At 39.1% G+C, this 23,778-nt stretch overlaps 1 protein-coding gene across 2 annotated transcripts; it reads right to left on the bottom strand.

Annotated features, from left to right (window-relative positions):
- Positions 1-6,691: 6,691 nt before the first annotated feature.
- On the bottom strand, positions 6,692-20,736 carry cdx1b (caudal type homeobox 1 b). Of its 2 annotated transcripts, none has more exons than XM_061055717.1 (3): positions 20,065-20,735; positions 9,822-9,970; positions 6,692-7,690 (listed from the first exon to the last, which is right to left on the bottom strand). In XM_061055717.1, exons 1-3 carry the CDS (start codon positions 20,558-20,560, stop codon positions 7,451-7,453), a joined length of 885 nt encoding a protein of 294 aa, XP_060911700.1. In that variant the 5' UTR covers positions 20,561-20,735; the 3' UTR covers positions 6,692-7,450. The 2 variants fall into 2 exon arrangements, with proteins under 2 accessions (XP_060911700.1, XP_060911699.1); XM_061055716.1 differs by lacking the exons at positions 6,692-7,690; positions 9,822-9,970 and adding exons at positions 10,029-11,032; positions 11,681-11,829 and having other exon boundaries at positions 20,065-20,736.
- Positions 20,737-23,778: the final 3,042 nt, after the last annotated feature.

Raw genomic sequence — 23,778 nt, 5'->3', positions numbered from 1 at the left:
CACTCCAGTAATCATGTCATTTTATTGTATTGCATGTATTTAATGTTAACATTTCACAATCTTGTTATTCATTATTTCATTAAAATATTAAATACATTGTAAACAGTCTTAATGAATTGATGTCTTAACGATAATTAAGTCACAGTTACAGTTATACAGTAGATATTTTGTATTCAGTAAATTGAATATGTATTTAATTTGTTCAATTGAAAAATTGGCATAGGAAAAAGAACACAGATCGATATAGACATAGATAGTACAATTTGAGTTTACATTTTGTTCCATTTATACTCCTAATTCTTCCAAGAGGGGTCGGGACCCTAACATTGAAAAACACATGTCCCATACCAGACTTCAGTAAGAATCTGCTGCAATTCATTTTTGTATCCATTATTTTTCCAAAAATAAATAGATCTCATTCTGTTTTTTGATTCTGTTTTATTTTCATTTGGTAATTTATTTTCTTCATCCTGTATTTGTGTTTTGTGAATTTATTTAATATCTCTGAGCCTAAAAAAATACAAACCTGACCAAGAATCTCCTGTTTTATCATTTGCTCCTTGTTTTGACATGAAAGAAGAAAATAAATCATTTGATCATTTAATCCCTTACTTTTGAAAGTTGGTCAGTCTCCTTTTTGTGTGTTTTTGCAGCCCCCACTGATGACACGACCTTAGCGACACAGACCAAACCTCACACGAGAATCCGCTTCGTTTCAGGAGCTCTTCCTGGGGAATACCAGTAGTCCCGTCATGTCTTCAGTATTATCTGTCCTTTACGGCGCACTACCGTTCCTTTACAACTCCTCTGTTTATCCACAATCAATGTGGCCAATACAGGGGCGTATTAGGGGCAGTAAGTATATTGTAAATGAAAGTTTATGGTAAAATGGCCCATAAACACGCGGCTGTATAAGTCTGAATGAGGTGCTGCGAGAGATGATTCTGTGAGCGTTTATGGACGCTGGCGAGAGGTGAGAGTTATTTACTCACTTTGTTGTCTTTTCCTTTTATTTGCAGTAATTATTCAACCTGTTTAAGATGCTGTAAACATTTTTGATTGATGTAAACCCATTTTTCTATCTTTCATGGATTTCATGTGGTGTTACAGTTAGGAACTCTTAAAGGTCATCCCGCACACTAAATAAATATTTGGGTTTTATTTTGTCCAAACGTAACGCTTCATCCTTAAGTCGAAGGGACATGTTCAAGTCGGTCACGGTTGCGTTATACTGTCGACCATTTTGTTTTGGCGAGGTGAAGCGTGCCCTGAAATGGCCGCCACCGCCGTCAGACTGATGTCACTGTTTGGAGGAGTTTCAGTTCAAACACACAGCACCTGTTTGATTCTGTGTGTGTGTGTGTTTGTGTGTGGATGTGTACGTGTAGTTTCCAGGAAGGACTCACTGATCTCATCTCATATTGATACTGTTCCTACTGATAACTACCTTTTTCCAGGGAACATCTTTAACGTCCATGGAAGTAAAGATGAAAAATCTGATTTCTCTCAACAACGTTATTATTAGATTGACGACATTGGAGGACAGTTAAAAACTTTTGTTCACATTTGTTGCATAACAACACGTCTAATAGCTCGATGATTATTTCGCAGCTTGTCCTTCGACACCCTGATCCTCGGCGGCCTCTGACTCGCTGCCAGGTGAACATTTGACCTCGGTGATAACAGTCGAGGATGTTGTTCCTCATTAACAAAGTCAGCGCTCCGCAAGAGAGCCGAGCTGAACGGCCTCGGTCATAAAACCACTCTTTTAACTCGGAGTAGTTTTACCTTCAGTCACTGTTTGCGAGACAAACGAAAGGATCGACTCCGGACCCTCCGTATGCTTTGAACGCAAGAAATGTCACTACAAATCTTACATTATTAAATCTGGTACAAATGAACAAAGAGTAAGAACCACACATTTCAGCAGGTATCTGTGAAAATGACACTGTACTCCAGTTAGTCTAATTTAGGTTTTTATTCATCTGGTGCAGGATTTATTCAGCAATATTGACATATTATTGATAACAAGATGAGGATAAGGAGTGCACACCTTTTGATTTGTATTAGCCTTAAAAATTTAAAGCCATCATTCTGTACGCCTTTTAATATGCAATAATGACCAAAGGTCCAATAAACACTCAAAGCTGCACAGAAAGCACTCGTCATAATACTCCTTTTAACCAACAATTGAATTCACATGTATATTTGTTTTAAACATGCGCAGCAAGTTTCATTATTCAAAGTGCTGTACAATAATGTTTTATTTTAATTCAGTTGCAGCTGAAGACTCAAAAACAGTTCACCTGGTCATCAAAGTATTGATCAGAGAACCATGAGTGTGAACTTTAAATCTGAAAAACATTTCATCTACCATTTGCTCATCACTATCACTCAATCTAACAGCTACTATATTACCATTAAAGTTATTTATTTGGAATATGAACAGTTCCAGCTGTTGTTTTGTGATTCAAATCAATCATAACCCTAACCCATCAACGCATTTCAAGTTGAAATGGATCCCCTTATGAATAGTTTTTAGACCTGAGGCAGGTTACTTCATGGTTCTTTTTGTTGTATGAGAACAATATTCTATTGTTTGTTCTCATTCAAACTAAATGTCAGTATCTCCTCATGTCCAAACTCCGGCGGTGAATCCTCTGGCTGACGTGCTATCAGAGCTCATCACGCCTTCTCAACAAACATATCTGCGTCTCTGTGGTGAAACCTCTTTTACTGCTCCCACCCCTCAATAAACTTTATGGCTCCGCTCCGCTCTCATTACGCTCTGTTTGCCCAAAAATGAGGTGCGAGCACGGCCGTTGCTATTCACAACGTGGACACTCTCTGTTTGTCTCTGTTTCGTTCACATGTGAAAGTATTTGTTTTCTCCGAATGCAGACCCATTTTCACCTTTACTTTACCACCTTTTTATCTGAATATCTGGAATACGATCAAAAGAGGGGCGTGTGTACTACCAAACACAAATTTGAACTCAAACATGTACTGACTAGGAAAATTGATCACATTACTCCTGTGTTGGTTTCTCTGCACTGGCTTCCAATAAAATCTAGAATAAAATGTAAAACCTTCTTCTCACTTACATAGTTCTAAATGACCAGGGACCATCTTATCTTAAAGAACATTACGCTCCCAGAATGCGGGCCTGCTCGTGGTACCAGTCTCTAAATGTACTACGGGAGGTAGAGGCTTCAGTTATCAGGCTCCTCTCCTCTGGAATCATCTAGTCGAGGTCAGGGAGGCAGACACACTCTGTACTTTTAAGAATGGACTTAAAACTTTCCTTTTTGATAAAGCTTATAGTGAGGGCTGGCGCAGATATGGACCAGCTCCTAGTTATACTGCTATAGGCTTACCGGAGGAACTGGCACCTTGAGCTCTTATCTCTTCCTCCATCTCTGTCCATCTCCACCCTCACACATTTTCTGGCTCAGTTACGGCAGATATAAATGGTAAATGGACTTGAGCTTATAAAGCCACAGACGCCTCGATGTCTGTTCATCATGAAGTCTGGTTTTGATTTCCGCCTCTTAAATGGAAGTTTTTTTCTTACCACTGTAACTTTGCCAAATGTTGCTAAATGCTGTGCTCATGATGGATTGTGAAAGCAAAGATAGCAAAGTGTCTCGAGATAACGTTTCTTATGAATTGGCGCTATACAAATAAAGATTGATTGATAAAGATTGATTTTGTTGATATTGTGAATGTGTCAAACTACTCACAGCACTGCTGATTGTCAGCATAGTTCTGGACTTTTCGTTCGTCATGTCTTGCCTGGCAGCCTCCTCTCTAGTCTCCTGCTGTGAGGTGCATATGTGAACAAGCGGCTCAGGAAGATTTTAGGGGTGGCCAGACATTTTTTAGGGGCCCCCTGGGCTTACACCCCATGCCCAAGCACGTTTGATCCCTGAAGTCCAGTTTGTTTGACCACTGTGAGTACTCTACTTCCTCGGCACTGGTTCAGTGGGAAGAGGTGGGCATGGTATGGTAAGGTTGCTCATTCACATGCATAAGCACGGGGAGGCAACATGGACATGACGTATAGCCTAATCCATTGGTTCTCAACTGGTCTAGTTTCGGGACCCACAACCAACTCCTTCAAAAAGAATTGTGACCCAAATGTCTGCTATTTTTCAACCAATCAGATTAATTTTATGAAAGATTGTGCACTTTGGATCTCAGACATTACAAAACATGTGACAGAACAAAGAGTTGGAATAAAACAAATTCTTCAACTTTTTGACACTTTTTTTGATTTTCCAGGCACACAATCGCCACCCACTGAAAACAGCTTTGCGACCCACTTTTGGGTCCCGATCCACCAGTTGAGAACCACTGGCATAATCAGTCCGACGTTCCTCTAGTCAACCATTTCAAACAAAAGCAACAAAGGGGTTCAAGTTGATCCGATGCAAATGTGAAGTGTTTACTCAAATTTTGTGCAGACGTGAATATTCAGAGTCAGCTGGATAAAACCCAAAAGAACTCAGAGGTCTTTTGGATAATCCACGACCATGTAGTATTACAACGTGATGATTTCTGTAAAAGAGGTAACTGTGATCAAGTCTGGTTGGGGCTGGAGAAATCTGAGTTCAGGCTAGTGCAGGTGACTGTGGAGGGGGGGCAATCGTGCTTCAGCACAGTACAGGGCAACTGGGCCTAATGTGCCCTCAGAAAGTTTCAGGAGTGGATATGTGAAAAAAATGTTTCAATTCTAAAAGGCTTCTCCTACATACATTTCTTTAAGTCGACTCACAAAAACCTACTGCTGCAAACATCTATTCAAAATGTATTAAGGTTTTTGTGCATTTAAAACAGTGTTTTATTTAAGCCTTCAGATCAAGATGGCGGACTGAACAACTGACACACACACACACACACACACACACACACACACACACACACACACACACACACACACACACTTCTGACAGACTCTATCAGGGTGAAGATAGGACTGTTGTTGAAGGCAAAAATGGAGCCAGAAGGACAAAGGTCTGATTGAAGACAAATGAACACAACCTACATAATAGACACACACACACACACACACACACACACACACACACACACACACACACACACACACCGCACACACGCACACACACACGCACGCACACACGCACGCACGCGCACACACACACACACACACACACACACACACACACACACACACACTGTTACAGATAGCAGGATCTGTGCTCTGTTTACCCAGTGTTCTTCTTGCCCTTTGGACACCACACCTCAACTGCTGCATCAATTACCAAATATATGAGTGTGTGTGTGTGTGTGTGTGTGTGTGTGTGTGTGTGTGTGTGTGTATTTCCTTTTTCCTTTTTCTGTACTTTCTTATAACGCTTTATTTCTCTTTTACATTTCAATGTGTTTGTCTAATAAACATTGTTTATCAATGTACCTGTTCATTTGAAATGAGGACCAAAAACTGCAACGTATCCTTATTTCCATTGTGAAGAATCTGACAATTGTTTGCTTTATTTTACAATTATTTGAGAAATGTGTGTATTGTCAAAAACAAAGTGACCCCGAACCCAAAGTGACAACTCCTCAGTGTTTGTTTCATCCAAATGACAGTCCAAACCTCAAAGTTATATTCAAATCAATGAAAGCATTTAGAGGGGATGTAGCAATTCATCACATATGAAAGCTGTCGTTATGTTACAACCTCAGCCATTACAGTATATTAAAGGTAAAATTACCCAATAAGCAGCCAAATATCTGCTTTTGATTGCGTAGGAGTAGCCTGAAAGCCAATATATATCAGATTTAAGATGGCAAATCAGAGCAAAATGTGAGGTCAAAATATCCCCATGGATGCTCAGGAGGACAAGGATTTGATTTCTTTGGTAATTCTTTTAGTGGTGGTTAAAGAATTCTTCTCGATAGTAAAAGTATCAGTGGTGAAATAATCCAAAAGTCCTGCATTCAAGACATAAATAAATGTTAGTCTTATCAGCAAATTCTGATATTGAAATAAGTTGGTTCAAAGTTTTGAAATGTAGACATTATAAATACTTAAAGAAGTAGTACATTACATTTGAACTAACGTCATGATGACTGAAGTGTGTGTTGGGAATAAAAAAGATGTGCACTCATCTTCACAATATAACTTTTTATTTTAATACACTTAAAAACATAAAACTGTGGAGCCCCTCAAAGAAAATGGCCTATGATTTTTGAAATAAAATAAGTTTCTGGTGCACATCAGCAACTAACCTGTGCTCACAAGAAAATGTCTTCTGTTCTTGAGAAAGTTTATCATGTGTGCACACATGAGCAAGTATTTTGTGCTCATATTAAACTCTAGGCTCTGGCTTACAGAGATGGCAAAATAGCTTCTGGCTCGTCCTCTGAGACGGGATGGCTGAAACTTTCTGGTGCACACACAGTGCTTTCTGGTGATCATGAGAAACTTTGTCATGCGCAGGCAAAACGTTCTCATAAGCATGGCAAACGTTCTCTTGCTCACATAATTGTTTCTGGTGTGTGTGAATATAGTTTTCCATGCACATCTCAAACTTTTTTTAAATGGTATTTGTGCCCATTATCCTTTAGGGGCTCCGTATCAAACAGGAATTTAGTGAATTAATATAACAACTAAACTGAGAAAAATAAAATGTCAAAGAAGAAAAAACAAGTCCAAAGGCAGAGGCTCGTCCAACTTTGCTGCTTTTATTGTTCTCAGGAGTTATCGAGTTTAGAGTTTGTTTTCTGAATTATACACAAGATCATAAAGTGATTCTGCTACTGTCACTGGGTGTTATTGTCCTTTATGGTAGTGAAAACATTTCTCAATAAAGCATGGTACACATATTTTTTATTGATTCATCGTGAAGCCAAAAATAAACCCCTGCAAACCCTTCTTTAAGTAGCTTTAGGTTTAAAAAACAAACAAACATATTCCACACTGTCTTACAGTGTGGGTCATTATCTGTATCTGCAGATTTTCTTTCAGCTCGATAACATTTAATGGAAAGAAATGTTCATGGCAACGTCATGCTTTTGTGGCTGCATCAGTTCCATCAAATGGAAATATCTGACAAATCTTGCACATCATTTTAAACATCATTTTGACATCTTTGTGAAAAAACAAGATGGACCCAGTCATGGATCAGGTGGTGAGGAGGAAGTTCGTCAGTTCGCTGTTAGTAAGCAAACAAAGATGCTGAACGTCCTTTTGACGACATCCGAGCAAACACACATCTGTTCACATTCAGGATTTCTTTTCAACAACAGTCTTGTGGGAGAAATAGGACTGCTGCTGGTGAACATTTCTCAAGTTTTTACCAAGTTAAAGCTTCAAGTTGGCAAACTGCAGGATGACAACAAGTCTTTGAGTTCATTGGGGAGTTTTTTTTTTTTTTAGTCCTCATCCCCAACGTCATCGTCAAATAGAACATCTTTTTTTTCCTCAGTATTCCTCTTTGATGCTCAAAGGCAGGGATGAAGGTGAAACCAGCCCGTTGCTGCCACTGCTGCTCGTCACCATGCCCACACTGCTTCCACCGTTTCCATGGAGCCCACCGCCGCCTCCACTGCCGTTGGTGCCGTTGGGCGGGTTTGGCGTGGTCGTAGAAGAAGCCGGCTGCTGGAGCTTCTTCTTGTTCATCTTGCGCTCCTTTGCCCGTCGGTTCTGGAACCAAATTTTCACCTGGAATGGAAGGAAACATTTTTTTTTATCTATAGACAACAAAAGGAAACGATACAAGAGTCAGGAGTAAATGTTAACCTTTGTTGTGTTTTTGCATCTTTTAGACCAAATAAAGTTTCTTTTATCTTTTATTGGAGGTTCAATGTCATTGACTTAAGCACCCACTTTGGAATAAATGCTATGCTATGCATACTAACATGCTGACATTGGTTTAAAGGTCCCATATTATGCTTTTTCTGGTTTTATATGCTCTTTAGTGTGTTTTCCATGTTTAGGCACATCTATGTGCAAAAATTCAAAGTCCACGGAAACGTGGCTTCTCCTACGTCCACCTGTTAGCTGTAGCATTAGCTGCATGTAACGCTCGGTTCTAGCCCCCCTCGAAAAAAAATTGTCAGTGTGACGTCTTGTCAGTGTGAGATCACTGATCTAAGCCCATTGGCTCGTTGTGCCAAGCCCAGCAGCTCATGTTGCACGCCCATTAACTTCTGTGGCACGCCCACAATATGCCGTAGCCTGCAGTAGCACAGTAGTGCTAAGGTGCTAATGTTTTTGCTCCCCGGCCTTCGGAGCCAGACTGGCTGAGTGACTGACCAATTACGGCAGAGCCGACAGGCCGACCAATCAGATCAGACTTGGCACACGTGGGGACTCTGAACGTGGGCACTTCAGAGCCTTACACCCAATTCACACATACTCCGTGCGCGCCGCTCTGCTCCGTCAGCGCCACGGTTTTGCTCCGTCGGACGGCTCGCGCCCATTCACACTGGATCAGTTTCTGGGACGTCAGCGCAGCGGAGCGCACCCATGACACATCACAGGAGAACTACAAGATCCCGCGGGAATAAAGAGAAAAACATGCAAACAACATGTTGCTTTGTCTTTCTGAGAATGCATTGTTGTACATTCGGTACCTGTTTTGACGTAATGTTGATAAAGTGATGAAAAATACGATCACGAGTCCGTATATTGTGTTTTATTTTGAAATTGACCAGATGCTCTGTGCGTTTCCTTGTCTGACTTCCTGTCCGGGCTGTCATATTCTGTCCAGCTTGAGCCGTGCCTGCAGCACACTCCGGCGAAAATAGACTCGCTGCGTATTAGAAACGGAGACGGACCGCAGCGCGCCCTGTGTGAACACAATGATTGACTAGAGTGGCAGCTAAGTACAACGTAGTGTGCAGCGCTGACGGACCGCGGCGCGCATGGAGTATGTGTGAATTGGGCTTTAGAGAGAGAGTCAGAAGCGAGCCGGTGCATGGAGCGGCAGTACATGAAAACAGACACTTTTTTTCGAACTTTAGCTGTTGTGAACATACTTTAGTAGGTACATAGATTAAATATACAAACCCCAAAAAGGGCAAAATATGACCTCTTTAAACTATATCATGCTCACCCATAAACTGTATTAATATGGACGACGTGTCTCTGTCTGCTTCTGTTGAAATTGAACCCAAAATCCCCTGCAATGACGTGTTGTACTGGTGATGTAATTTTGACCCAATACATTGACTCAAAATGGTTGGTTAAGCCACATGATTGATGTCCCGCCCCTTCCTCTAACAAAGACACACAATTATCTTGGTGATGAAATATCTAAGATCCCTCAGGTCTGTGGACAGATGTACAGTCCACAGAACATATTCTTCTGTCAGCTTGTAGTTTAGACTCCCACTAATGGAAATTCAGTGACGGTATTGTTAGTTTTAGTTTTGTTCCCACTTGCCTTTCCTCCTCTGTTATAATATGCCTGTAAAGAACATTGCAGGGGCCGCAATTGTCAACAGATGTTTCATCTGCTTTTTTTTTTTCAATCAAATAACTAAAACTGAACTACTCAGAACAATGTACACTTGGACATAAATCTGCATGAAAAGAACTACCTGTAATGAAAGAAACCACGTTGGAAGAAAAAATATTTGATGTGTAATTTTCAACTTTATAGTTTGAATCATGTCCAATCTGTTTAACATGGAGGAGGCGGGGTTTAAGACTTAAACTCCAGCCAGTCAGCAGGGAGGAGCTCCAATGATTTTGTCTTGAATTCCATGTGATTGTTAGTGAAGTCCAATATTTTGAACACTCCTAAAGAATAACCTGTATTTGTATTAAGATTTTGTTTGTATTGTACCTGTCTCTCTGATAGGCCGAGCGCTGTGGCGAGCTCCGCCTTCCTCCGGATGGTGATGTATTTGCTGTAGTGAAACTCTTTCTCCAGCTCCAGCCGCTGGTGGTCCGTGTAAACCACCCGGTACTTGTCTTTAGTCCGCGTCTTTCCGTCTGTAAAGCACAAACACGTAAAGTTAACAAAAATCTGTTAAAGGTCCAAAGGCAGAGGCTCGTCCAACTTTGCTGCTTTTATTGTTCTCAGGAGTTATCGAGTTTAGAGTTTGTTTTCTGAATTATACACAAGATCATAAAGTGATTCTGCTACTGTCACTGAGTGTTATTGTCCTTTATGGGTAGTGAAAACATTTCTCAATAAAGCATGGTACACATATTTTTTTATTGATTCATCGTGAAGCCAAAAATAAACCCCTGCAAACCCTTCTTTAAGTAGCTTTAGGTTTAAAAACAACAAACAAACATATTCCACACTGTCTTACAGTGTGGGTCATTATCTGTATCTGCAGATTTTCTTTCAGCTCGATAACATTTAATGGAAAGAAATGTTCATAGCAACGTCATGCTTTTGTGGCTGCATCAGTTCCATCAAATGGAAATATCTGACAAATCTTGCACATCATTTTAAACATCATTTTGACATCTTTGTGAAAAAACAAGATGGACCCAGTCATGGATCAGGTGGTGAGGAGGAAGTTCGTCAGTTCGCTGTTAGTAAGCAAACAAAGATGCTGAACGTCCTTTTGACGACATCCGAGCAAACACACATCTGTTCACATTCAGGATTTCTTTTCAACAACAGTCTTGTGGGAGAAATAGGACTGCTGCTGGTGAACATTTCTCAAGTTTTTACCAAGTTAAAGCTTCAAGTTGGCAAACTGCAGGATGACAACAAGTCTTTGAGTTCATTGGGGAGTTTTTTTTTTTTTTTAGTCCTCATCCCCAACGTCATCGTCAAATAGAACATCTTTTTTTTCCTCAGTATTCCTCTTTAATGCTCAAAGGCAGGGATGAAGGTGAAACCAGCCCGTTGCTGCCACTGCTGCTCGTCACCATGCCCACACTGCTTCCACCGTTTCCATGGAGCCCACCGCCGCCTCCGCTGCCGTTGGTGCCGCTGGGTGGGTTTGGCGTGGTCGTAGAAGAAGCCGGCTGCTGGAGCTTCTTCTTGTTCATCTTGCGCTCCTTTGCCCGTCGGTTCTGGAACCAAATTTTCACCTGGAATGGAAGGAAACATTTTTTTTTTTATCTCTCAACAACAAAAGGAAACGATACAAGAGTCAGGAGTAAATGTTAACCTTTGTTGTGTTTTTGCATCTTTTAGACCAAATAAAGTTTCTTTTATCTTTTATTGGAGGTTCAATGTCATTGACTTAAGCACCCACTTTGGAATAAATGCTATGATTTGCATGCTAACATGCTGACATTGGTTTAAACTATATCATGCTCACCCATAAACTGTATTAATATGGACGACGTGTCTCTGTCTGCTTCTGTTGAAATTGAACCCAAAATCCCCTGCAATGACGTGTTGTACTGGTGACGTAATTTTGACCCAATACATTGACTCAAAATGGTTGGTTAAGCCACATGATTGACGTCCCGCCCCTTCCTCTAACAAAGACACACAATTATCTTGGTGATGAAACATCCAAGATCCCTCAGGTGGGTACAGTCCACAGAACATATTCTTCTGTCAGCTTGTAGTTTAGCTGACAGAAGCTAAACTTTTTGATGAGCCAGTCAGCAGGGAGGAGCTCCAATTATTTTGTCTTTAATTCCACGTGATTGTTAGTGCAGTCCAATATTTTTGAACACTCCTAAAGAATAACATGTATTTGTATTAAGATTTTGTTTGTATTGTACCTGTCTCTCTGATAGGCCGAGCTCTGTGGCGAGCTCCGCCTTCCTCCGGATGGTGATGTATTTGCTGTAGTGAAACTCTTTCTCCAGCTCCAGCTGCTGGTGGTCCGTGTAAACCACCCGGTACTTGTCTTTAGTCCGCGTCTTTCCATCTGTAAAGCACAAACACGGAAAGTTAACAAGAATATGTTAAAGGGAATCTTTCCATACTGAATTATTAATTTGATGACAAAAAGGGAAAAAAACATGTTTTGGTTTTATTTACTTGTGCTGGAACCATTTCCTGCTACTAAACCTCCGAAAGCTTGATAACAAATCACAGATAGCTACAAATATTAGCCTATACTCTGATACAGTTACAATGATACTGATACAATGTTGAAATCACTTTTAGGAAAACGTTTTGAATTCATCTCTTTTAACTTTATCCTCAGTTACTTGCTACGGGTCACTCTGCATAAGGAATCGTAACGGACTGCAGGGTATCATTAAACTGTGTGAAACTATTGCAGGTTGGACCCTCAGTGACTTAACACTCTTTTACAAAGTAAGAACTTTGAAGAAGGCCCAGTCAGTCCTGACCGATTGCAGTCATCCTTTGTTCAAAGAGTTTAAGAACTGTTTACATGACAACATTTCCCTCAAAAAATTCTAACCTTTTCTTGAGTTTTGGCTGTTTATTTACATGATGATGGCGTTTTGGGAGTGTGAAAATGCAATGTTTTGAAAAACCCAGAGTACTTACCATTGAAAAAGGCACCATCGCTGTCGGCGTGTAATCTGGTAAAAACTGTCCTTTCCAAAAATGGAAACCTTCTGCACATGCGCATTGTGGTTACAGACAATAGCCATAATGCGAGTAGGCTCAACGCAGGCCTACATTAAGGTTTCAGCGAATATTCATGCACGAGTTGGTGGACTACAACAACAATGGCGGACTCCCGAGTTCCGTTTGTGCTGCTCACACCCAATCGACTTTTTCTTTAAATTTACATTCTATGTAGTTTATTTTTGTTGAAGGGAGAGTATGTGCGCATGTTGTCTCATTAGAAAGTCACACTGCCAATCCCAGGTCTGGCATGTCTACTCAGTTTTCAGAGGATAGTTCTCATGTAAACATGCCCTATGTTGCTTCTGTCCAGACGCAGATTCGGCCTGCCAGCATGCAGGACAAAGAGGCGAAAAAACTTTTTTTTTCTTGCTGCACTTACCCCAAAAATGATTTATAAAGGGAACACTGTCAGCAGAAATGATTAATTTCAAGTCCCATCAACCACTTACAGTGTTTCCCCCATATTGAGGACACTCAAGAAGGCCATCCTGTATATAATCTGTAATCTGTATATTTAATCTGGTACCTCCCTCCAGTAAATGCACATATTGAGCTGGGATGTCTCATGTTTAAACTGGAACTCTTCGTGGCTTCGTTTAATGGATTTTCTGCTGCTGCTCTCTGCCAATGCTGTCCTGCACTCGTAGATGATTAATTCTGATGATTGATTCGTCATCATCACCAAGCCTCCACACATATGGATCACCTGATGTGATAATGAAATACCAAATGAAACATTTCAAACTAATCTTATTTGAGTGTCTTTAGCATACTAATGAATAGTGTAAAAAAAAACAAAAAAACACACACAAACAAAAAACAACGCTACGTAATGAGGCAGGATGAGATAGGACACTGTGACAAGCTGCGGTGTGCAAGTGTATTTGTGTGCTTGCATGCGTGTGTGAGTGATTGTGTGTGTGTGAAGATGAGAGAATGAAGAGAAAGCAGGGGAAGTAAGATGAGCAGATTCAATCAGATTCAATTAGTCAGGCCTATAAACTAACCCGAATAAAATTAGAGAAAGATTCCTGCCCCTCACCCACCTCACCAACTCCACTGCCTATTGGAAAAGTGGGAAACATTATACATCATACTTTTGTATTGCATAATAAACTATAACTAGTATCCCTATTATCAAATGCTAATTGTTTTTAGGGAAGAAAGAATGGGTAGGGCAAGGTTGAGTACCACTGACTTAGCCTGTCACTGTCCTTAGAACCCATTACAAAGCAGGACATAGCTGCTAACTTCAGCTTCAGGAACATCCAGCTCACACGGACACTGCAGGTTTTTGGTCCTGGACAGGGATGTTCTAATGAGCTTTGTAACACCACCAGTGAGGAAGTTAGATAATGAGATCATTATTAGTAGTTTTTAGTAGTTTGCTGACACAGACATGTTGTCATTCAGTTCTGGAGATCTAGCATTAAACAGAAAGTCAAAGTGCATTAACTGATTCAGCACAAAATCACTGTACAGCTGTCACTTTAGTAAAAACATGAATGGAGTATAGTATTTTATATTATGTTATAAACTGCGCTCATAAAAGCTACGTCACTGTTTCTGGACACGCTGATGCAGCTGAGTGTTCTCACCATGTCTCCTGTATTCAAATACTCCCTGCTGCTGCTCCATTTGCATGAACTGAGCTCTATCTGCTTTTATTCATTTATCGACTCATGCATTACTGACTTACTGTTAAACCTCGACACTGACAGAGGACACAGCTGCTAAAACTGCATTAATGAACATTTATAAATCAACCCATACTATACTTTAAGGGTCATTTAGCCTCTTTTCAAACTCACAGATCCTCTTTTTTTTTTAAATATCCATATAAATTTGTGAAATTTACGTATGTATCCAATTCTGCACAATGGTATAAGCATTCCATAAAACTGAGTGTTTTTTGTCATTGTAAATATATGACATATGATCTAAATGAAGAGTTCAATACACAATATTTGCAAAATCTTCAGAATCAAAAAAGAAGGTGTGATATAATTTGATGCTTGCAAAGCACTTATGTATATGTTACTTTATGCATTTACAAGCTTTGTGACTTGTTGTCACAGAAGCACACCTGAAATGTACCAGACATGTTCAGGGGTCTTGTGTGAAAAAGGTCATCTTCTGTTGCATCATACCTTGTTTGTAAGCTGCTTCTGACAAGAGAGTTTCCCAAAAGTGTCTGAATAAACACAAATGTTCATTTATTTATAAACCAAGTACTACTGCAAACATCTATTGCAGACTTTTGGATGGACATTTTTCTGCTTCTCAAGTCATACTATTAACATTATCACCAGGCCATATAATAACTCTCTAAAGACTGCTGCATGTATTTATGAACAATACCAGTTAACCTTCAGCAAAGTGCCTTCAAAATATCCTCCTGAATTTTCCTGAAAATGTTCAATTGCATTCTCACTTTGACTTATCCTGACTTCATGCGTCATCTTTACCAGGAGGCTTGCAGAAAAAAATCTGCTTAAAGTCAGGTGATAAATAAAAAAGTTTGCTTTTTGCATTCACACAAGCAGCTCACCATGAACACTTTTGGATATTTTTAGGGTTTTTATGCATGTGTGAAACTTTTTTTTTTTTTTTCACAAGTGAAAGCGACATCACAAAGAGGACGTATGTGTTGAAGTTCATTAAAATACCCTCAGCTGTCTTTAACACGGTCTGAATCAATATTAACACTGAACACACAACACTTTAATAAGTGATGTGTCTCTCTTCTTTAAACGCCGGCTGTCCTCTAAACACTCACCGGGCAGATTTACAACTCAAACATTTTAGTTTCAGGTTGAACATCTGTGTGAACTGTGGAGTTTCTGCTTCATTTGTCAGAAAGTAAAAACCAACAGTTTCAGATTAACAGCTAAAAGAAACGAGACGCTAATGAAGGAGCGTAAATCAAAAAGCTCTTCAGTCTGTCTCAGAGCACAAGCAAAGGTTTACTCTGCACATGCTGAAGTCCATCTGTGTTTCAGAGATGTGTAACAGACTGCGATACGTAGCTTATATTACTCTCACAGACATAAAATAACTCCCATACATAAACTATCTTTCAAGTACATTATGTAACTACAATAAGTGAACTCCCATATTTGATTTCACTTTCACTTACAAGAATGCTTATCTACACACTTTAACTTTAAGGCTAACTAAACGTGTGTATCTAATGTAAAGACATAATGTAAGTAATATTAACACATGTAACATTGCTCACATAAATAATGTAAACTTCAAAAGCATAACATATAGCTCACAGGCTATACCAAATCTAGTCAACATAGCTTACATAATGAATGTAGACTATTTCATTGACGGGCCGTATCTCACATAACGTAGCTCTGCCTACTTAATGTTGTTCAAACACATCATGTAACTTTCACCAGCATCATGTAGCTCACAAGCAAAACACAGATCGTTGTAATAATAAGTCGCGTACATTTACACAACTCAAATAAGTAATGAATCGAATGTGAAAAAGGTCACATTCATGGTGAAATTCACATACGTGATTTAGGTCACAAGCAGAACATCGCTCACATGTTACATGAGTCATAAACATAACATAACTCAAATAAGTAATGTAGGTCACATCCATGACATAGCTCTCCTATAGTACATAACTCTCACTCCAAACATATAGTTCACATACAAGTCAAATGTATAAAACTGTTTTTTTATAACCAACATAAATAATTTAACTTTTACATCCAAAACCTAACTCACATAAAGTTACTCCTGTAATATATAACTTTCACATGAATAATAATGTAAGCCATGTGACAAATCTCAATACATAACATAACTCCCATGTACATTAAATTACTCAGAGGTACATAACATAAGTCATGAACATCATGTTGCTCGAAAAAGGCCGATGTTATTAATTCACACATATAACGTGCTAATCTTATCTTAAAACCACAACCTTTTTTTTTTAACTCAAGTTTTAACCTTTTTTAACGACAAGTTTTGGTGCCAAATCTGAAACTTTGTAACAGCTCTGAACTGTGTTCCTCATGTTTGTTGATCCTGACATAAGAGCATGATGGCCTGCCAGTCTTAGGGGCGCCTATATTGATCATTTAAATGTAAAGAAATGTTATTTTATTTTAATTCTGTATTATCGTTGTCTGCAGGTTCCAAAACCTTTTCCACAATTTCAGAAATAAAATCAACAATCTTTTTTTTTTTTACTATAATTTTTGGCCTAAAATCGACAGTCGGTGATTGACACACAAAAAGAAAACTCAATCAGAATGTAAAAATCGAAATTCATTGTTCTCCGAAACAATACTGAGGACATAACTATCTGTACAGGTTGAGTTACTTTAAAGAAACAATCTGTAACTCTGACACGTAGCGTTTAAATGGGTTCTGCAGTTGAAATAAAAAACATTGGAGAGAGCTGTCCCCCCCCCTCCTCCCTCGAGCAGATGCGCGGAGGTTGCCATGTTGCAGACACAGAAAGCTTCAGTGTTTATCCAGCTCTGCATCGGTCTACAAACCTTTCTGAGTTCTAACCTCACTCCACTTTTAAAAAAGCATCTCCAATATTAATCCTAGTCTTACCACTTTTCTAGTCGTGGAGTTTATTAAAAAACACATACAGACCATTGCGGACCGGAATCAAAACTTAGAAGGTCATAGTGCAGCTGCATTGTTATCAGATAAGCCAGCACTTCAACCCAGCATGTTTCCTTAATGTCTGATGATATAGTTACGTCATTTTATTATTTCATTCAGTGGATATTGCTTCATTAAAGGCATAGTTCAGTATTTTTGAAGTGGAGATATGAGGTACTTGTCAATAGTAAGTTTATTAGCCACAATGCCAGTCACTGTGGCCCCTTTAAGAGATCGTCTAGACAGGTAGGCTACCGAATACCAAGCTATCCCTTTAAGAGATTTAAAGGGGTAAAACGGCTGCCTATCACAGTTTAGTTTTAACTGAAGAAAAAAAAATGTTTTAAAAAATAAATATTATTTTATTGCTTTCCTCTCTAATTAATTACCTACTTATTATGTGAGCAGGTTCTACTCTCTTAACACATTTGAATTCCTGTAATAACCAGTTTACAGGAAGTCAGCTTCAAACAAGGAAACTCAGATTTCCCTGAAAGCTCGAACACACCTGAGCTCCTGTGAAGTAACAAGATAAACTCTGTAAGTCAATGCCACAGAGAAGATAACTCTGAAGCAATAAAAGGATGTCCCATTTTTGCTTCACCGTTCTCAAATCAACCACATACACTGTAAATACATTCATGCTTTTTTTTAACAGTAAATGAAATCTTGTAAAAGTCAGCTGCACATTCAACAGGCTTTCTTTGTTTGTGAACATGTGATTTTTCCACATTTAATGCATAAAAAAGAATTAGAGGAGCTGCTCATACTGGCAAAGTGTTCAAATTAATTATTTAAAAAAGCTCCAACATCTAAGCACAAAAAACTGAGAAAATAATAAGATATTATTCCTGGCATTGCTCTGCATTATCTTTCATCAAATTTAATCTGCAGACTTGTGTATTCAACCTGTTTGTGATTAAAGATGTAAATCTCTTCTTTATTTTTATATAAATAAAACTACGATATTTTGAGGTTTTTTAGTAATTGGTTATTTTCTAAAACAGCGGCACAATGTATATTTTATCAAACTTAAAGTGGAACACTGAATTTGTTAGGGACCATTTTCTTTGGCAGGTGAATCCACAATCGGTGCTCCCTGAGTAGACAGACCGAAACTAAAGAGTAGTCGAACTGTCAATAGTTTAACAACGGAAGTTATTTTAATAATTCTGTACAATTTGAAGGTATTTATGGGCTACTTTATTTGTATACATTTTAAATATTCTCCTTTATATATTTCCCTCATACATTTTGTTATAGATTTGTGTTGAAAATTCAAAATGTCATCAAATAAATTGGCTATGATAAATGCTTACAGGTAAAGATAACACTTTATTGATCCTGGTGGTATCTATTTATCAGAATAGAACTAACACTATTTTAAGTCATTTAAATGAGATACAAACTTGCTAACCTCAATAATTCAGTGAATAACACATTCACAATTCAATCATTACAATGTTATTATACAATATATATTTCCAGCATTTTTAGGTGATTTTGGTGTTATACTTAAAGTTATAGTTATGACATTTTAAGTATTTCTAAACCACATTTTTAGGTTATATTGGCCTTTAATAAATTCAGGGTATATCCTACACTTCTGACTGCACCTGGTGGGATAAATCCAGGCGAGACGCATACACACACTCACACACACACACACACACACACACACACACACACACACACCCACACACACACACACACACACGCACACACACACACACACGCGCACACACACACACACACGCACACACACACACGCACACACACACACACACACGCACACACACACACACACACACACACACACACCCACACACACACACGCACACACACACTCACACACACACACACGCACGCACACACACACACCGGGGTCAGACTTCACACTTCAAAGTGAGAGCTGTCTTGTAAACTCGTGTTTTCTCCTCCCAGAAACAAGTGGAGCACAAAGAGCGAGCTGAGCAGCCCGGAGTCACATCCAGCGGGGAAACATTTACATCACAACGGCTTCAGAGCGCCTCCAGACCGGCTTCACACGTTTGATCCCCACGAGACAGGGCTGGACGCGTGGGAATATTTCACCTCCATGAACCTGCATGTTTCACATTTTATTTGATAGATTTTATCTTATTGATATAGAGACTATAGAAAATGTGTCGATGGAGCTGGGGGAGAGATTTATTCTAAAAATAATAAGTAATGTAAGATAGCCTAAAAATTAAGAAAGCCTATATGGTGTTATAATCAAATAGCCGAATTATCCCCATACACGACAATTACTTAGTCTTCAACGACAATAGGCCTACTTAGGTTTTTAGCCACATGTGCACGAGAATATTATGAAAAGACTAATAAACAGCACCATTTTTGAATGGATTTGATAAAGCTGCCCATGAGTCATTCATTATGTAACCTATAGGCTATAATAAAGGTCAGCTCAAGAAAATAAACCCGTAATGAACATCAAATGAAAGCTGACATAGGCCATTTGATTCACACCATTAGGAATATAAGAAAGTCAAAGTCTGCTTCCTTCCAGTCTGCTGCTGTCTGCTGAATGAAAGTGGAAACATTTGAGTATCACTGCTGCAATCAGCCTCATATTAAAATATTAACCATTCTGTCAGCTCTGTTTGTTTTACTAACTGCAAAGTGTGATCAGTGTTCAATATCAGAAAATATTCTCACTCACAAAGAGAAGGAACAAGCATAGTCAAATTAGATAGACTATTTGTTTTTTGGGGTAAAGGGCCTAAATAGCCTATTGATGAAATGTTAAAGGAATAGCCTATTTTTATATTATCTCACGTAAATTGGGATAGGCCTAGTTCGTTTTTACAGGCTACATTAGGCTATCAATTCAAAAATAAGAGTAGTGTAACAAGTGTCTTACTTGGGTTGGAGGGCGGTGCAGAGCTGCGTCGGATCCAGTCATACGGGTTCCTCCTCTGCTGGGATCCGGGGGACAACTGCCCCGCAGACGCGTTCAGGGACGCGGACAGCAGCGCGGGCGGCTGTCCGGAGAACTCTGTGGGACTGAAGCCGAGCGTGGAACCCACCGCACCGGGCCCGGAGGAGGGTGCCCCCCCGGCTGCGGCGGCCGCGGCAGCAGCGGCGTAGTGATGCGAGGACCAGTCGTCCCGGGCGGGCGGAGGAGGCGGGTATACCTGGCTCCAGCCGCCGCCGCCCGGCCCGGCCTGCTGCGCCGGGTGCAGGTCATTGTTGAGGCCGGGGTGATGGTGGTGGTGGTAGCCGGCGAAGTCCGAGTACTGTGGCGGGCCGGGGACAAAGTTCTGCGGGCTGAGGCTGATGCCCGGGTGGCGGGTGACGGAGGTCTGGTGCGGGTACATGGCGGGGTCCTTGTCCAGCTGCAGGTAACTGACGTACATGTTTCCAGGTGAGGGGGCTCCCTCTGCACACTGCGGCTCCAGCCTTTCTCTCCCCTCTCTCACCTGAGCTGCAGGTAAAATGAGCTCTTTCTGTCTCTGTGCTGTCTACCTGCCCACACCTTCACCTGTCCTCTGTGTGCGCGCGCCTGTCTGTGTGTGTGTCTCTCCATCAGCTGCATTTTAAAACTGCTGCAGTCACATGGGACGTTTTATTACTCTTATCTCCCCCCCACCTCCTCTTCTATCTCTCTCTCTCTCTCTCTCTCTCTCTCTCTATCTCGCTCTCTTTCTATCTCGCTCTCTCTCTCTTTCTATCTCGCTCTCTCTCTCTCTCTCTCCCCACTTCATCCACCTCTTTTCCTCTCACAAACATAAACCGTATGTTATCATTTATTTTCTATTAGGCTACATGAAATGAACAGGTTACCCACTCTGACACCCCCACTCACATGAATCCATCCCCCACCTCCTCCCTCCTCCCTCCTCCGGCCTGTGGTCTCTCTCTCGGCCTTCATTTGCATTACAGTCCGCTGCTGCATTTCAAAGGCTCCATCAAAGGAGAGGAGTCAAACTTACAAATGACCAAAGAAAAAAGACTAACATGTCGTCAGTCAGAGAGACGACAGCGTTATCCTCTTATTGATTTATTATTATTTTATGGCCAATAATTATATAGGCCTATATCCCGCTTTTTGGCCTACTTCTCGAGGTTCTCTTAAAAAAAGAACACAATAAAAATAATAATAATAATAATAATAATAATAATAATAGGCTAATAATAATAACAATAATAATTAAGCAAACTATGTTTAAAGAATACAACGTGTTTTCAATCTGATAGGTTTTGTTCCTTTCATTAATTAATCAAGAACTTCTAAATTCTAAATTCTAAAACAAAGTAAATAATTCTTAGGTAGTTCTACATTATTCTTAATTTTTAGAACCCCCTTAAATGATTTTTGTTTTGAAAGTCAATTGTCAAAAAAAAAAAGATCCGACAATAACTCAAAGTGATAAAACAATAATTTGAGCAGAATTGAGACCACATTTCTATTTGAAAGTGAATCTTAGAGCTGCTCAACTTCAACTTCTATAATTAACATAATCAGGTCTCCTCGTGTCATCAATATCACAGTTAATGTTAATATACTGATCAGACTATCACTTACATGTTACTGCTAATAGCCTACTTTTACCTCATATATAATATATCTCATCCATTGTTGCTCTGTTTGTCTCTCCTCTCCTTCTTTCTTCATTTCCCTCTATCCCACTTTTCAAGCGCAACATGCTTTCTGCAGATTTCTGTTCAACAGTTTTTTACCCGCTCTTTTGTAAAGTGTCTTCCGCTAACATTTGTTATGAATTAACAACATACTAATACACATTGATTGATTTCTCTGTTTTTAGGTTAATCATCAATCTGCCTGTGATGGAAAATAAAAACGTATTTTTCTTGTATTAATAACAGATTTTGTCTTTTCAACTCAAAATAAGTGTTGAAACAAAGTTTTTTATTTTACACACAAAGGTAATAATTTCATACCTAAGAGATGTTCCTTTTATTACATATTAATAACACGGAAACATTTATTAAATGACTTAATAAAAAAAGCACCTCCTAACTGAAAAAGTCCTCCCTGTAAATACTTCAATAATTGAATCTCATTTAAATTTCTGATTGTTTTATAGCCTATATTTTGAAAATGTATTACATTTAAGGATTGAGCTTGTTTATTGTTATTTTAATGCTTTCAGTTGTTTATTTGTACACAAATTACTGGTACAAATTCCTGCAATGGTATTTATTTATTGATTGTGTCACTGCACAGTTTATCTATTTATACAGTGACTGTTCCATCATGATTTATTTAGTGACTGCATTTTAACTGTCTATTATTCCTTCACTGAACAATAATTATTTAAGTTTATCTGCTGTCTATTAGCTATTTGTCAATGCTCTTTCAATCACAACACAGTTATTTTACATTTGACAACATTGTATTAAAATGCTTCTGTACAGCTTTGCTGCCAACAAAGTTTCATTGTGTTCTTACAACGACAACTCAGACTAATGATAAAGAAAGAGTCTGGAGGAGACATTTGTTATGAATTGCCACTCTACAAATAAATACACCACAGCCTCATAATAATAATAATAATTATTAATAATCATTAAAAAAGGCAGACAAACTTTCACTGATTTTATTTGTAAAAAAAAACAAACACTTTTGAATGAAACATATATGATATAGTTTTATTTGTGTTCGAATGTTCTGGTAAAAAAAAACAAAAAAACTTTAAAAGTACTTTACAATAAAAAGTTAAAATTGACTTAATTAATGAAAACATTGATCAGAGAAAACCCATGGAATAAACATGATCAGGTTTGTTAGTCTTTACAAAACAACACACACACACACACACACACACACACACACACACGCACAGAGACAGAGAGAGAGAGAGAGAGAGGAAGAGCGAGACGGAGAAAGAGGAAGTAATGAGGTCACTAACAGGTCAGCAGCAGTTTGTCTCCTTCCATTAAGAGTTAAAGAGGAGGTGTCTGTCAGAACAAAGAGCTCCTCGGGATCTTCTGAAAACCTGAATCAGGACATTTACAGTCGGATCCCTCAGCTTATCACAGATCAAAGCTGAAGAAGACCAAAAATCACTTCCTAATACCTGTCCTCCTCCTTCAAAATAAATTCATTATAATCATCAAGTGACCTCTTGTTTTTCTATTTCTGTTCTGGTAAGTTTTGTCAGTTCTATTTGTTAATTTTACACCTCGAAATCTTGTTTTACATTCTCTAATTGTTCTTCTTCTCCGTCATTTAACTCAAGGCAACAACATGTAACTTTTCTCGACGCAAAATAGTTTCAAAGTTGATCAAACACAGAAACTTTCAACAGGGAGAACAGCTTCTCTCTCTCACTGGGAAAAAGAATCGTCTCTGGCAAATTTGTCTAAAACCGGCCCCTTACTATCACTCAAACATGACATAAGTGTACCCTTAATAGTTTCACCACATATTCCCCCAAATCATTACAAATCTGAGAATCTAGAGCCATAGATGCGTACTGTTTAACAGTGTGTATCAACTCTGTTTAGACTGGCTCAATTGTGTGTGATATGGGAATGGTTTGGCTGTGAAAAGAAAGCAAATTAGATTTTTCCATCAGATTTTTTTAATACATTTTTTTGCATGTAGGCT

This window comes from Labrus mixtus, chromosome 14 (genome assembly GCF_963584025.1).
Source record: "Labrus mixtus chromosome 14, fLabMix1.1, whole genome shotgun sequence".
In the NCBI taxonomy this organism is placed as follows: Eukaryota; Metazoa; Chordata; class Actinopteri; order Labriformes; family Labridae; genus Labrus; species Labrus mixtus.
Note: the sequence above shows the minus strand (reverse complement) of the source record. Positions and strands in the feature narration are given on the sequence as shown.